At 49.9% G+C, this 14,733-nt stretch overlaps 1 protein-coding gene across 1 annotated transcript in view; it reads right to left on the reverse strand.

The window, feature by feature from the left end:
- Positions 1-13,688, reverse strand: part of TOP2A (DNA topoisomerase II alpha) — a gene marked incomplete at both ends in the record, with an annotated part of 33,413 nt that extends 19,725 nt beyond the window's left edge. Inside the window, one exon of the mRNA XM_084237980.1 lies at positions 13,641-13,688. Within this exon, the coding sequence (XP_084094106.1) occupies positions 13,641-13,688 (48 nt within the window). The remainder of the gene's footprint in view (positions 1-13,640) is intronic.
- Positions 13,689-14,733: the final 1,045 nt, after the last annotated feature.

Here is a 14,733-nt window from a genome sequence, read left to right on the forward strand (position 1 = left end):
CGGGGGCCTGTTCGAATGAACCAATTATACCAGGGAGGCGGGACTAGAAGGTTTTCAAAAGGCACCAATTGGCGCCGTAGCGGGGAGACAGACAAGGGAGTCTGGCCAATGTGGAGAGCGCGCTTGTGCTGGCCGCGCAGAACGCTGAAGAGACGCCCTGTGGAGGCTGGGAGGGGTTTTCTGAGGTGTAGACTAGTGTGAAAAGAGGAAAAGGAAGGATATGTGTACTGCAGGAGCTGCTAACTTATTTCAGATCCTTTAAATCTAAAAACCGTCTTCGGTCCCGTGCTTTTGTAGCCAGAGGAACGGAAGCCCTGGCTGCATTTTCCTGAGGAAAAGGCGTGGCTCTCTGCACCCGCAGCCTGGCGATTTGGTCAAACCCAAATCGGGTCGGCGTCTGCCTCAGCGCCCCGTCCCCGCCGGGAATTTATTTTCCAAGAACTAAAATGCCACCGTGGTGGGTTTTGGTGTAAAGGGAGGGTAGAGAGAGGTCACGCAAAAGGAGCCGCGTCCAGGTCCTCCGAAGAGCAGCTGGAAAGGGAACTGATCGATGAAAGGGACTAATTTATAGTCACAGCCTGAGGAGCTGAGGGACGCTTGGGGCCGAGAGTTTCCCCTCAGCAGCCAGTAGAATGACCCATTACTCGATACTTTTCCTCTCAGACCAGCTGTTCAGATTTGACAGGAAAATACCCCCGAGCATACGTTATTACTGTTATAGGACAGGGAGAGGGGCAGCCCAATCCCCGCAAACCTGCCTATTCTAAATGGGTTCTGCCATCCGCCGCATCAACACAAAACATAGGAGACTTTTTTTTTTTTTTTAAGATTTATTTATTTATATATACAAGCACTGGGTCCAGTCAGAAGCGCGGGAGGGTGAAAGAATTCACCAGAGCCAGAGCGGGAAGCAGAGCAGGCAGAAGGACCGAAGTACACTGCTGAGGGGAGCAGCGGGCGGCAGGAGAGGTCTGCGCGCCAAGTGGGACCCTCGCCCGGTGGTCGGGGAGCAGCCGGGGATCGAACTGGCGATACAGAGGCTGCGGGCAGCTTCGCACCCAGTGTTCAACCGCTGCGCCACCGGGGAGGCCCAAAACATAGGAGACTTTAATGGGAAGGAACTTTAATGAAACTAGGAAACAATACAGGTAAGTCAAAGAGTCTAGTTTCTAAATCAAGCACCCAAAGTTACCCGTCCCCTCGTGGGTAAAAGTCCATCCATATGGGATTGGCCCAGAGCAAGGCCCCAAAGCCTGCCACAAGTCTAAAGCATCTTCCAGTGGGGACCCACTGAAAAGGGTCAGAAACTACCAGACAAGCCCGGAAGGAAAAGAGCAAAATCAACATCAAGATAAAAGCTGCCATTGTCACCTCCCCACGGGTCTCACCCACATCTGTGTTACCCAGTCCACGACCAAAAGACAAGCGCAGTTTCTTCACGTGTCTCTAGGCTCCTGCGCCTCCTCCAGGTCTCCTGGCTCCATCCTGCTTCCTTCCTCAGTCTCTTCTGCAGCTGCTTCTCTCCTGCTCAGCTCCACCCTCCCTTGGGTGGGGCAGGGAACCTCCCCCTTTCCTGGGGACCACCCTGTTACATTACCACTACCACACGCATCTATAAATGTTTGAATGGGGTTCTTCTTTCCTTCTAAATCCACAATGTTAAAATGACTTAAAAAGAAAAAGAGGGCCTCCCTTGTGGCCCAAGGGGTTAAGACGCAGCCTATGAGGCTATCAGCAGCCACTCCAGCACAAGTTCGATCCCCGGCCAGGGAGCTACCCACATGGCACAGCAGACCTCTCCTGTCTCGCCCGCTGCTCCCCTCGGTGGTGTATTTCAGTCGGTCTGCCTGTTCTGCTCCCCACTCTGTTGCTGGTGAATCCTCTCACCCTCCACGCCTCTGGCCTGTACCCCAGCTCTTGAATGTATGAATAAATAAATCTTTATAAAGAAAAAAGAAAATCTGTCCCTTCGAAGATGCTAGAAAAAAATAACTGCACAATTTGAGTGGCTACTCATTCCATCTGAACCACCTTCTTCCAGTCATTACTCCCAAGTTTCAATCCCAGCTCAGCAATTTACCAGTCGTGTGATGTTGAGGGAGGAAGCATCTCAGTGCTTTCGTTTCCTCTGCTAAAAAAGGCAGAATGAGAAGAATAGTATTACCTCAGAGTTATGTGAGGATTACACCAGCTAAGTGTGAGGCATTTAGAACAGGAGGTTAAGGGTATCAGACTCAGGAAGCAGCAGTGATAGTTGGTGGATTTAATTCTTTTCCTTTCTAAAAGAAGTCAGAGGCCAGCTGTTTGTGAAATCAAGTGTCCACTCTGCTGACAAAGCACTGGGAGGGCCATTGAGGAGGGGATGTGACTTGACTAGGGGCATCAGGAAAGGGCAGGAAAGGGCAGAGCTCCGGCACTGCTCTGGTCCCCATCTTCCTGTCTCCTGGCATCCAGTAGTTCCTGAGTGTTTTGGGGTCCCCTCTGCTTATGACATATGTGTTGAGCCGGGAAGTCACCTCAATTTTAGGACTGACCACCAGGGCCCACCTAGTAGTTCCTGCCCATCCTGACCAGACCCTGGGTTCCAGGGCTCCTGTCATTCTGCAGCCTCCCCAGGACAGAGGATGACCCTACCACAGACCAGCCACCCTACCTTCAGTCTTCTGGCATGCCAAGGTGAGGTGGGCATGCCTCCTCCAGGACGGCCTCCTGCCTTTACCTCTTGGCTTACGCCCTGTGGCGGCTGTCCAATTTGGGATGAGACAACTGAAATTTAATAAGCAATTCCAATCCATTTTCTGGAACCTAGTTTTGAATCTCCCCCACCTTGTGGGTCTTAGTTCCAAAACCTAGAAGCAGAACTGTGGAGTCACATGGACTCTGGAGTCACACATGGCTAAAACAGAAATTTCTCTGAGCCTCAGTTTCCTCATGTCATTATCTTTTATTAAATGTACAGAAAGCTAAGTGAGATACAGAAGCTCTTAGAAAAGCCTCCCAGCCTTCTAGCACAAGGATCGTTGAGGGCTTGGGGGGGCTTCTCTTCTGAACAAGAGCTGCTTCTCTGTCAGCCCCTCCCCCTTTGCAAACCTATCACAAGATGGTTCATCGAGGGGAGTCTGGAATGGGCGAGACTGGCAGGCATTGTCCACAAAGAGGGAATTCTAGGTGCCTGCCAGTTGCTAGTCTTGGGAGGCAAGAAGGGGTTGGGAGTCAGTTCCAGGAGGCTGGGGTAGGGAGAGGGGCTAACAATCCTTCTAAGGGGCCTCCCTGGTGGCCTAAGGGTTAAGTTTCAGGGCTACCAACTGCTAGGTCCAGAGTTCAATCACAGTCAGGGAGCTGACCCACATGGCCAGGAAGGTGACCCACATATGGCACAGCAGACCTCTCCTGTCTCTCTCGCTGCTCCCATTGTAACAGGGTGGTCCCCAGGAAAGGGGGAGGTTCCCTGCCCCACCCAAGGGAGGGTGGAGCTGAGCAGGAAGAGGAGAAGCTGCAGAAGAGACTGAGGAAGGAAGCAGGATGGAGCCAGGAGACACGTGAAGAAACTGCGCTTGTCTTTTGGTCGTGGACTGGGTGACACAGATGTGGGTGAGACCCGTGGGGAGGTGACAATGGCAGCTTTTATCTTGATGTTGATTTTGCTCTTTTCCTTCCGGGCTTGTCTGGTTGTTTCTGGCCCTTTTCTGTGGGTCCCCACTGGAAGATGCTTTGGACTTGTGGCAGGCTTTGGGGCCTTGCTCTGGGCCAATCCCATTTGGATGGACTTTTACCCACGAGGGGATGGGTAACTTTGGGTGTTTCATTTAGAAACTAGATTATTTGCTTTTCCTGTATTGTTTCCAAATTGTATTAAAGTTCCTTCCCATTAAAGTCTCCTATGTTTTGTGTTGATGCGGCGGATGGCAGAACCCATTTAAAACTGGCAGGTTTGCGGGGTTTGGGCTGACCCTCTCCCTGTCCTATAACACCATCAGCACTGTATTTCAGCATCCACCTGTTCTGTGCCCCACTTTGTCTCTCATCCCCCCCCCCACATCTGGCTTACACCGCAGATATTCTACGCAAAAACAAACAAACAAAAAACCCCACCAAAAACAGTCCTCCTAAGTATCTCCCCATCTCCCAGCTTCCCCCAACTTGGTAGGGACCTAAACCAGCAACTCTCGACTTTGTCCCCTCTTCCCTACTCCCACCCATAGTGTCCATGTACTCGAGTCAAACTCTGGACCCCACTACTCACTGGTTGTATGACCTTGGGCAAGTCAGTCAGTCTCAATGGGGATAGAGAGAGATGACCCTTGCAAAGTGCTTAGTGCAATGCCTGGCAAAAGTAACGACACAAACCTTGTTGGCAGGACTTTCCTACTTTCTTTCTGGGTCAGTTCTATAAGCCCTTTCCTCCAAAACCAATTCAAAATTCTCCTCATCCCAGGAATCTCTGGGGACTCTTCTCAGACTGTCTATTTGATTGAGGCTCCCAGAAAACTTTTGGAGAATATTTGCATATGCAGATAAGTTCCTTTGATAGGTATTCTGAGGTCGTTTTCTTCTGGTATTCTGTGTTTCCTGTCTTTTCATTCAGCAGCTGTGGGGGGTGGGGTTACGGAGTAGTCCCAAAAGGAACTTTTCTTCCGCACAATCTGGGAGCTCCCCTTACAAGGGCAGTTTTTCTTCCCTCCTGTCAGCGGGCTGACTGAGGAAAGAGGGCTGGATTGGAAGTATGGCTCTGGATTTAGGGGAGGGAGGAGGCCAGGCTGGAGCCCACTGGGAATTGCTGAAGGAGTCTGGACCAGCACCACAGTACTTCTGTGGTTAGGATGGGTCAACAGCCCCTGTTTACCTTGAGGTTAACTAAGCAGGCTTTTTTAAAAAAAAGATTTGTTTTTTTATGCATACAAGAGCTGGGGTGTAGGCCAGAGGTATGGGGGGGCAACAGAGTGGGGAGCAGAACAGGTGGATCTACTGGAATATACTGCTGAGAGGAGCAGTGGGTGAGACAGGAGAGTTCTGCTGCACCATGTGGATCAGCTTCCTGGCTGGGGATCGAACTCTTGCTGCAGTGGCTGCCTGCAGATAGCTTTATAGTGCTGAGACTTAACCAACCCCTTGTGCCACCAGGGAGGGCCCCAGCTTTTTTTTTTTAAACTAGGAATGCCAGCCTCCAGTTGAAGGAGGCCAGGTTCAAAATGAGCTTAAGGGCCTCCCCTGGTGGCGCAGTGGTTGAGCGCTGATTCCATCCTCTGCAGTGCTGGTTCGATCCCCAGCCGCCGGCGAGGGTCCCACATGGTGTGACAGACCTCTCCTGCCACACCCGCTGCTCCCCTCAGCAGTGTATTTCATCAGTCTGCCTGTTCTGTTCCAGGCTCTGTCTCTGGTGAATCCTCTCACCCTCCCACCCCTCTGACTGTAACCAGTGCTTGTATAAACAAACAAACAAACAAACAAATAAATAAATCTTAAAAAAAAAAAAAAAGAATTTAATAGCCTCTCCCTGGTAGTCTGGCCATCCAATTGTTAGTGGCCCCAGGACACTGGGGAAGTTGAAGGCAACCAGAGAGAGAAGGGAGGACTGTGAGGAAGGTTCCAGAGGGGAACTTCTACTCTGGATCGGAAATTAATTCCACATATCTACTCAAGTGTTACTCTCAGAGTTTAGCTGTCCAGTACTTATTAAAATTTAAAGTGTAGGGCTTCCCCGGTGGCGCAGTGGTTGAGCATTGGGTTGCGAAGCTGCCCGCAGCCTCTGCAGCGCCGGTTCAATCCCCGGCCACTGGGCGAGGGTCCCACATGGTGCGCAGACCTCTCCTGCCGCCCACTGCTCCCCTCAGCAGTGTACTTGTCAGTCTGCCTGCTCTGCTCTCCCCTCTGGCTCTGGTGAATTCTCTCACCCTCTCGTGCTTCTGGCTGTACCCAGTGCTTGTATAACTAGTTAATTAATTAATAATAATAATAAAGATTTAAAGTGTATATACCTTTTGACTCAGCAATTTAAAATCTAGGAATACCAGATACACTTTCACAACTGTGCAAAGACACTATGTACAAGATTATTTATTGCATATTGCTTTTATTAGAAAAGAATTGTCAGCAATCTAATGGAATGGAGTGGCATATGCAGCTCTTAAAGAAAATGAAGGTGCTCTAGATAGTTGTACCCATACGAATATATCACTTTAATTATTGTTAGGTTTTTAAAAAGTGAAAAGGGCCTCCCTAGTGGTGCAGGGGTTAAAGTCTCAGCACTGTCAAGCCACTGTGGCATGAGTTCTATCCCTGGCCAGGGAGCTGGCCCACATGGCAGCATACCTCTCCTGTCTTGCCCCCTGTCCCCCTCAGCAGTGTATTTCAGTAGACCCGCTTGTTCTGCTCCCCCCTCTATCTCTAGTGAATCCTCTCACCCCCACCCCCACCTCTGGCCTACACTGCAGTTCTTATATGCATAAATAAATCTTTTTTAAAAAAAGGAAAAAGAAAAAAAGGGTGTAGCAGACCTCCTCTGTCTCACCCACTACTTCCCCTCAGCAGTGTATTTCAGTAGCTCTTCCTGTTCTGCTCCCCACTCTGTCTCTGGTGAATCCTCTCACTCCCCACACCTCTGGCCTGTATCCCAGTTCTTGGATGCATAAATGAAGAAATCTTTATTATTTATTTATTTATTTTAAAGATTTTATTTATAAAAGAACCGGGGCACAGGCCAGGGTGGGAGGGTAAGAGGATTCACCAGAGAGAGAACGGGGAAGAGAACAGGCAGACTGACGAAATACACTGCTGAGGGGTGCAGCGGGCACAACAGGAGAGATCCGCCTCACCATGAGGGACCCTCGCAGGCCAGCTGGGATCGAACCCACGCTGCAGAGGCTGTGGACAGCTCCACAGTGCTGTGCCCAACCGCCTGCACCACCAGGGGAGGCCCCGAATAAATCTTTAAAAAAAAGTTCAAATAAACAAAATTTAGATTCCCCTCAGTAATTGTGGCATTTGATAATTCTCTGTGTTCATTACCTTTTGTCAACATTGACTTTCTAAGTGTTTGTTTTCAGTCATGCCCTACATCCTTCTCCCCCCCCCCATAAAGTGTCTCTGGTTCATAGTTGTTTGTTGACTTTGATTTTTACTTTCTTATAGTTATTCATTTTCCTGGTCCCTTATTTAAGTTTTCTAGATTCCTGCTATGAGTGAGACCATCTGGTGAGGACTGTGTAGAAAAGCTCCATCTTTGGGTCAAATGGAGGGACAGTATGTTGCAGAGGGAAGTCCTAGCCTAGCTCTGCTGTCGTTAGTTGCAGGACCTTGAGTAAATTCCCTCTTCTCTCTTAGTCTCAGTTTTCCCACCTGTTAACAGAAGTCCAGTTAGCCCGGCTAGGTGAGTGGGCTGCAAAATGCCTTTCAGGGAGTCTTAGAGAGTTGATGGGATGGGGAGGGCAATCAGAGGAGGCAAGCTGTAGGTTCCCCAACCCAGCACAGCTCCACCTTTATTTTTTTGGGTCCTGTGTAAGATTTCATTTAAAAATGGGGACCTTGGGCATCCCCGGTGGTGCAGCTGTTGAGCACTGGGTTGCGAAGCTGCCCGCAGCCTCTGCAGCACCGGATCGATTCCCGGCTGCTCCCCGGCCACCAGAGGAGGGTCCCACATGGCGCGCAGACCTCTCCTGCCGCCCGCTGCTCCCCTCAGCAGTGTGCCTCAGTCCTTCTGCCTGCTCTGCTCCCCACTCTGGCTCTGGTGAATTCTCTCACCCTCCCGCGCTTCTGACTGTACCCAATGTTTGTATAAATAAATAAAAAAATAAATCTTAAAAAAATAAAAAAAAAATAAAAATGGGGACCCACTAGGTATATATAAAATAGCAGTCCTGTGCACTGAGTTGGTTTAAATCAGGGAATGCCTGCACATCTTTGTCTTCCCTTTCTCCATCGGTGCCTAGAGCTGGACAGGAGCTCAAGTTTATTGAGACTGTGTCATGGTGCTACGGGAAGCAGGTCTCTGACTCTTTCCTCTCCTCTGGGACATACCCCCCCGACCCCCAACCTCTTGGCCTAGTGGTATAGCTGATCCTAGATCCCTGATCAGTGGCCCAAGACATCCTGGCTGCCTCTCTCTAGCACTGGTGGCTGCTGATGGCGGCTGCTGGAGCTGTAGCTTAGACTTGACTTCTGTGCTGCTGGAGGCTTGGTCAGCAAAACCTAGGCAAACACAGCTACAAAACCCTCCCTGCTCCCTCAAACCCAGACTCTCCCGCTCCCCACATCCTTCCTCTATACCCCACAGAGTGGAAGTGGTAAAGGGAGTAGGACACATCTGACAAGAGGCCAGGGCAGGGCCTCTCTGCTCCCTCAACTTCTTTCACCAGGAAGGGGAGGCAGAGCTGGGTTGAGTATCTCCACAGCCAGCCTCCTTGACTGCTCACCCCGGTACTTCTACCTCACAGAAGGTCATCACTGAGGAACCCTGTGTCAGAATCCACATAGGAAGTGGAATAAAAATGTACCTCTCTGGCCATTTATAAAGCCTGCTGATAACCCCACGGCCACCAGACCAGGTTTAGGTCTCCAGGCCCCCTTCATAGATGATCCGAGAGACCAGGCAGATTGGAAAGGGGGGGAGTCGAGCAAATTACTCACCTGAACTAAATACAAGCTGTATCCTTCTAGTTGAGACTGAAGAAAATCATGATGTTTCCCAAAGGCCTGCAGCTACACGCTGCTTATGTTTTTGTCTCCTCCTTCTTTATCATGAAAAGAAAGAAGCTACATGAGGTGGAAGGCAGGGATTTTGCAGAGTACAAAGAGGACTCAGTTGGTGCAGACAGTCCTTTTCTTACTTGTGGGGTTAGAATAGTACTAGAACAAAGCCATTGTGAGCTTTTGAAATTAAGTTCTTTGAAGCTAGCTGAATATCCAAGAAAGGAGTTTTGACCTAGATAAATATTTAAGACAAGTGTAAGGAAGTATTCTATTTGAGTTTGGGGAAAAAAACAGGATGAAATTAGTCTTTGATAGATAAGAAGAGGAAAATTAATAGGAGAGGTACCGGTACAAGAAAGTACAATACAGAGAAAAAGTTTCCATGGACATTCTTAGGAGATTAGGAATTCTCTCACCACTGGAATGATCAAGCAGCCTCTAGGTGAGAATTGTCTAGGAATGTTGCAAGAGGAATCTCTCCAGAGTGAGGGTTGGAATCAACTAGATACAAGATTCCTTTTAATTTTAAGACATAACGATTTTACCTAGAAGTTTATATTTCTATAGATCATGCTATAAATTGTTTATCATATTAAACATAGTCCTGTTTAACATTTAATGTTTTACTAGTTTCACACAGAGTGATTTTTTTAAATTAATTTTTGCATAGAAGAATGGGGTGTTGACCAGAAGTGCGGGGTGGGGGTGTGTGTGTGAGAGGATTCACCAGAGATAAAGTGGGGAGCAGAACAGGCAGATTGACTGAAATATGTTGCTGGGGGAGCAGTGGGCAAGATAGGAGAGGTCTGCTGTGCCATCAGAGTAATTTAAAAAAAAGCATAATCAGGGCCTCCCTGGTGGTGCAAGGGCTTAAGCACTGTACTATGAAGCAATCTGCAGCCTCTGTAGCACAAGTTCGATCCCTGGCCAGCCAGGAGCAACCCACATAGTGAAACAGACCTCTCCTGTCTCGCCTGCTGCTCCCCTCAGCAGTGTGTTTCAGTCAGTCTGCATGTTCTGTTCCCCACTCTGTCTCTGGTGAATCTTCTCACCCCCACCCCCTCCACCGCTGGCCTGAACCCCAGCTCATGTATGCATAAATAAATCTTTAAAAAAATAAAAATTAAAAAAGCATAATCAAGTTGAAAAATTTATTACAGTCCCTATCTGGAGTAACCTCTAATTGGAATGATCTCTGCTATGGTTAATTTTTAAATTTTTTTGTTGTTGTTCTTGCTGTGGTTAATTTTCTGTGTTGACTTGGTTGCGATGTGGTGTCCAATTGGTCAAATCACCAAGATATTTTGTAGATGTTAAAGTCAGTTGACTTTAAGTTAAAGGATTACCCTCTATAATGCAGGTAGGTCTCATGCAATCAGTTGAAGCCATTGAAAGCAAAAAATTAAGGTTTTCCAGAAAAGAAAGAATTCTGCCTTGAAACAGTAACAGAAATTCTGCAAGAGACTCCAGTCTGCTGATCAGTCCTACAGATTGCAAATTTGCCAGCCTGCATACTCAGAGTCAATTTCTTAAAATAAATCACACATACACACACACACATTTATTGCATTTCAATTACGTATTAGTAAGCTCTTTACATAATTTTCTCTCCTAATCTTTGCAAAGACCCTTTATTTTTTTTTAAGATTTATTTTTATTTATGCATACAAGAACTGGGGTACAGGCTAGAGGTGAGGGGGGTGAGAAGATTCACCAGAGACAGAGTGGGGAGCAGAACAGGCAGACTGACAAAATACACTGCTGAGGGGAGCAGCGGGTGAGTCAGGAGAGGTCTGCTGTGCCATGTGGGTAGCTCCCTGTCCAGGGATCGAACTCGTGCTGCAGTTGCTGCAGATAGCTTCATAGTGCTGTGTCTTAACACCTTGTGCCACCAGGGAGGCCGGCAAAGACCCTTTTAATGATGGAAGTTGAGGCTTGAAGAGATTGTGAATTTCTACTAATTCTTTAAGACTCAGGTCCATTATCACTTCTCTTTGAAACTCCCTAACCACTCAGGCTCCTCTGTTTTCCTGGCATCCTGTGCATTTCTCCCTATGACGTAGCACTGATCACGACGTGTCTGCCAGTCCGTCTTCCTCTTCAGACCACAATCTTATTTGAAGGCAGAGGTTTACCTGCTCCTTTGGAACTGTCAGACCTTGTACAATGCCCTGCAGTCAGGAGGCCCTCTGTGAACGGTCCTATCAGTATTATTATTGCCCACCTGGGGGCAGCATACCAATCGCAGAAGCCAAGAGCATCCTATTCACTCCATCCCAGCCCGGATTCCTGAAGGATGTTGTAGGTTCAAGAGACAAGGGACCCATCTCACTCCCAGACCCCATGCTGGAGCTACCTACTCTGGAGGGGGTGTCTGGCAAAGTGAGAGAAAGGAAAGGCCTACATGTGCCTCTGTCTGTACCTCCCACCCGCCTAGCGCTGGGCCCAAGGTACCACATTTTGCTCCATTCACTGGAGAGTCAGTGGAAGGCTCAGGGAGGAGGCAAGGCTACTAGGTGACCTCCTGAAGGGGCAGGTTGCTAGGAGAATCATCCCAGTGGGGTGGGATGTCACCGGGAATCTTGGGAGGAGGGATGATGAGGCAGAAGTCCTGGGACAAAGCAGAGGGCATGTGGGGGCTATCTGTGAACCCCAGTGCTGGTGGGGAAGTGAGACAAGCAGCTGGAGAGAATATGAATACTGGGGATGTCTCTGTACCCCAGGCCTTCTCTCTGGGCTTTATGAGTTGGAGAATCCCTCTGTGGGTTTTCTCTAAATCTTGAGGCCCCTTTGGGGGAGTCGCTTTGGGTTCAGAGGTCCTTTGGTTGTATCTTCGGGGTTTTCTAAGGACTGGGGGAGTTGGAGACAGTACCTGGAGGCCCTCCAGGGAGTGTGGGGGTAAGGGTATGGGATATGCTCTGATTCTGGGCTTCCAATTTGTCAGGCTAAGAGGTGTCCTGGCTAAAAGACACCCGTTCTTTGACTCAACAGGTGTTAGGGAAGACAGAGCAAAGTATTTCCCCACCGTAATGTCTCTGTCTCTCTGCTCAAGGCCCCCTCTGTGTCTCTCCTTTGGCAACATTCAGCCTGATCCCTTGTACCCCTTGAGTCTTGAGCCCATGACTGTGGGCAATACTCTGGCAGTGGAGCAGCATGGCCCCTGGTGGGCTGAGTCCATAGCAGGTAGTGAATGTACTTGGCTTAAGTCTTGGCTCAATTACAAACAAGCTGTGTTGCCGTGGGTGACCCTCATCCCCTCTGGGGACAGTGACAGAGCGCTCACTGGGCACCACACCATTCACCTGGCGTCTGTCTCCTTTGCAGGTTTTAGCCAGTGAGAAGGAGATTCCATTGGTGCCTGTCAGCAGTGAAAACCCCAAGGGTTGAAGCCATGCCAGGGTCCTAGATTCCTAGATGGCCTGCCTGGGACTTCACAGATCAGTGAGTTCCCTCCCTCACTTTACAGATGGTAAAACCAAAGCTGAGGAAGGGGAAGTGTCCACAAAGCTGGAAGTAGCAGGGTCGACTAGACCCGAGATATGAAACCGGATTCTGGCCAGCCCAACTGCAGATGGGCTTTGTTCTCCCCACTGTTCCCCTGCCTGGTGTTCACTTCTGAAGCTGCATGTCCTGAGGGAAGGACCCAGGTTCCATCCTTTGGACATGCCCTCTGCTCTGCTGATCTGATCTCTCTAAGTGTGGGGACCCTGCTGGGGTTCCCAGTAGCTATACTGATGTGCTATTGCTTGAGGGGGCTGCAGAGGATGCCCTACCTGGGGCCTAGGCATAGTTGACACGGAGGGAAGCCGAGACCCTTACTAACTATGGGCACAGGGGGCAGTTGGGGCAGCCAGTGAGGGGCTGGGAAGCCAAAGTTATGGGGAGGCATAGGGTCAGCTCCATGCCAGTGCACTCTGCTTTGATTCTTGACACCCAGCTTGCATTCTACCTGTTTTGCCCTTGGCAATTGTTCAGAGCACGTCTGACGTCTGTTCTGGAAGACAGTAAAACAGGGGGTTAATAATATAGACTTTGGAGCCAGACTGCCTGGGTCCATATCTCTGATCTTCCACTTATCTGCTGAGTGACATTAAGTTATATCTCTCTGTGCCTCAGTTTCTCTATCTTAAGGGGATAATGACAGCACTTCTCTTGTGAGGCTATTGGGAAGTGCACACACGTGTACTTGCATTCTGGGCAGTGTTTGTTAAGTGCCAGTTTTCATTACTGTGTGCACTTTGCCTTCTCATCAGACAAGATGCTCCCTAGGGCAAGTCCACCAGGTTGGGGAACACTTGGGGACATGACTGTCTCCCCCCACCCAGGAATCCAGGGGAAGCCATACCCAGTTAGCTTTCTTTCTTCCTTCTGATTCCTTAAGAAGCCCATACTCAGCACCCTGCATGTAGAACTGATGACACGTGCCTCCCCACTGTGCCCCAGCTAAGCCTCCCCCGGGCCACTTGCACACGTCTTAGATGTATTTCATTTAAAGGCCTGTCTTCCTGCACTAGCAGCAAGTTCCTTGGGCAGAGTGGTCTCGGCTTCCTCTGTAAGCCCTGTGTGTGGCACAAAGCCTGAGACTATGGAGCGCCAGTAAATGTGTGTTGCATGAATGGTGGGGAGATGCTCGCAAGATTTCCTCATGTCTGTTTTCCCTTCTCCTTGGAATTATCCTAGACAGTGATATGGGGTGCGGGGCACCAGAGGATAGACTGGGGATGGTGGTGCTGGGGTAAAGGTGTGGGCATCTGTCTCACCTGAAAACCTTTGGGGATTTTCCACACTTACCTGCACTCAGTCACCATCCCCACATACTTCTTTTGATTTCAACCTAGCCTCTTGTCTCTTTCCTCTATATCCTGGCACCTTTACCCCTCCCTGTGTGGCACTGAGATCAAACCATCCTTCCTGGTACCATTTTATTCTCACAAGAGCTTCAAGTGATGACCTACCTCCATTTCACAGTGAGGGACAGCCAAGCTCCAGGGGGTGGTGGCCATGTTCACACAGCTGGCGGCAGAACTGGGTCCAGTGATGAAGAGAGGGCATAGGCTGGGGGCGGGTTGGTTTATAAACCAAGGACAGGTTGGGCTTCCTCCAGGGACTTGTTTTGCCCTTTTCCAGGGCCAATAGGATGGCTGGAGAGAACTCCAGAAGCTGGTCCCTGGTCATCACGCCCTAGCCCTTCTGCAGTCCTGATGGCTGCCAGTAGGTACCATTAGTTTATAACTTTGGTTCTGTCCCTCCAGGTCCAGCTTCTAGCCCTTCTCTTCCTCCAACCACCTGGACAGTCTGCACTTGCAGAAAGTAGGAGGCCGGGTCACTGAGAGAAAGACCCCTGCCCTGGGAGGGGAAGCAGGAGGACCACCTCTGATCTACACCTCAGCTTGGCTGCCAGGTAGTTGTCTAGGCCAAGCTCCCCCCTCTCCCAACCCACAGTGGGTCACCAGCTATGTCTGCACAGGCGACCTTACCCTGAAACCAGTTCCAAGATAGCAGAAGCCTTTGTGGGAGAAGAATGGGTAAGCATTAGGGGAACCTGGGAGGAAACCTAGGAAATGCTCTAAACACTACTGCAGGGTTGAAGGTGGGGGGTGCAGGTGACAACAGCATCTCACAGAGGGCTTAGCCGGCTGTGACAGCAGCCCAAAGAGCAACCCAGGCGAATTAGGAAAAGGCACCCCTTTCTCTAGCCCCTCGACTGCCACCTGCTGGAAGACTGTGACAACAGCTGTACGAATCTACAGCGACTGCAAGTAAAATGGTGCCCCCTGGAGTTGTGCACTGCACAACGTGCACAGAGGGTGGGTGGCATTCTCCCCGGCCAGTCTCCCTCCAGGAGTGGGTCTGGGCAGTAGCGCAAACGCCCAGGAAGGAGGGAGAGGCTTGGCACCTTCCTCTCCGGGGTTCGCTGACTCCATCCTGGGGAAGGCAGAGTGGACCCAGCGCCAGATGTGCACCCTGGGGAGAGGGGGTGGGGGGGGACCCTGGAAGGGGCAAGTGGAAGTGGAGTGCGGTAATGTCTGCGGGCCACGAGGCCCTCCG

The sequence above is a fragment of the Talpa europaea genome (assembly GCF_964194135.1).
Source record: "Talpa europaea genome assembly, chromosome: 7".
Lineage (NCBI taxonomy): Eukaryota > Metazoa > Chordata > Mammalia > Eulipotyphla > Talpidae > Talpa > Talpa europaea.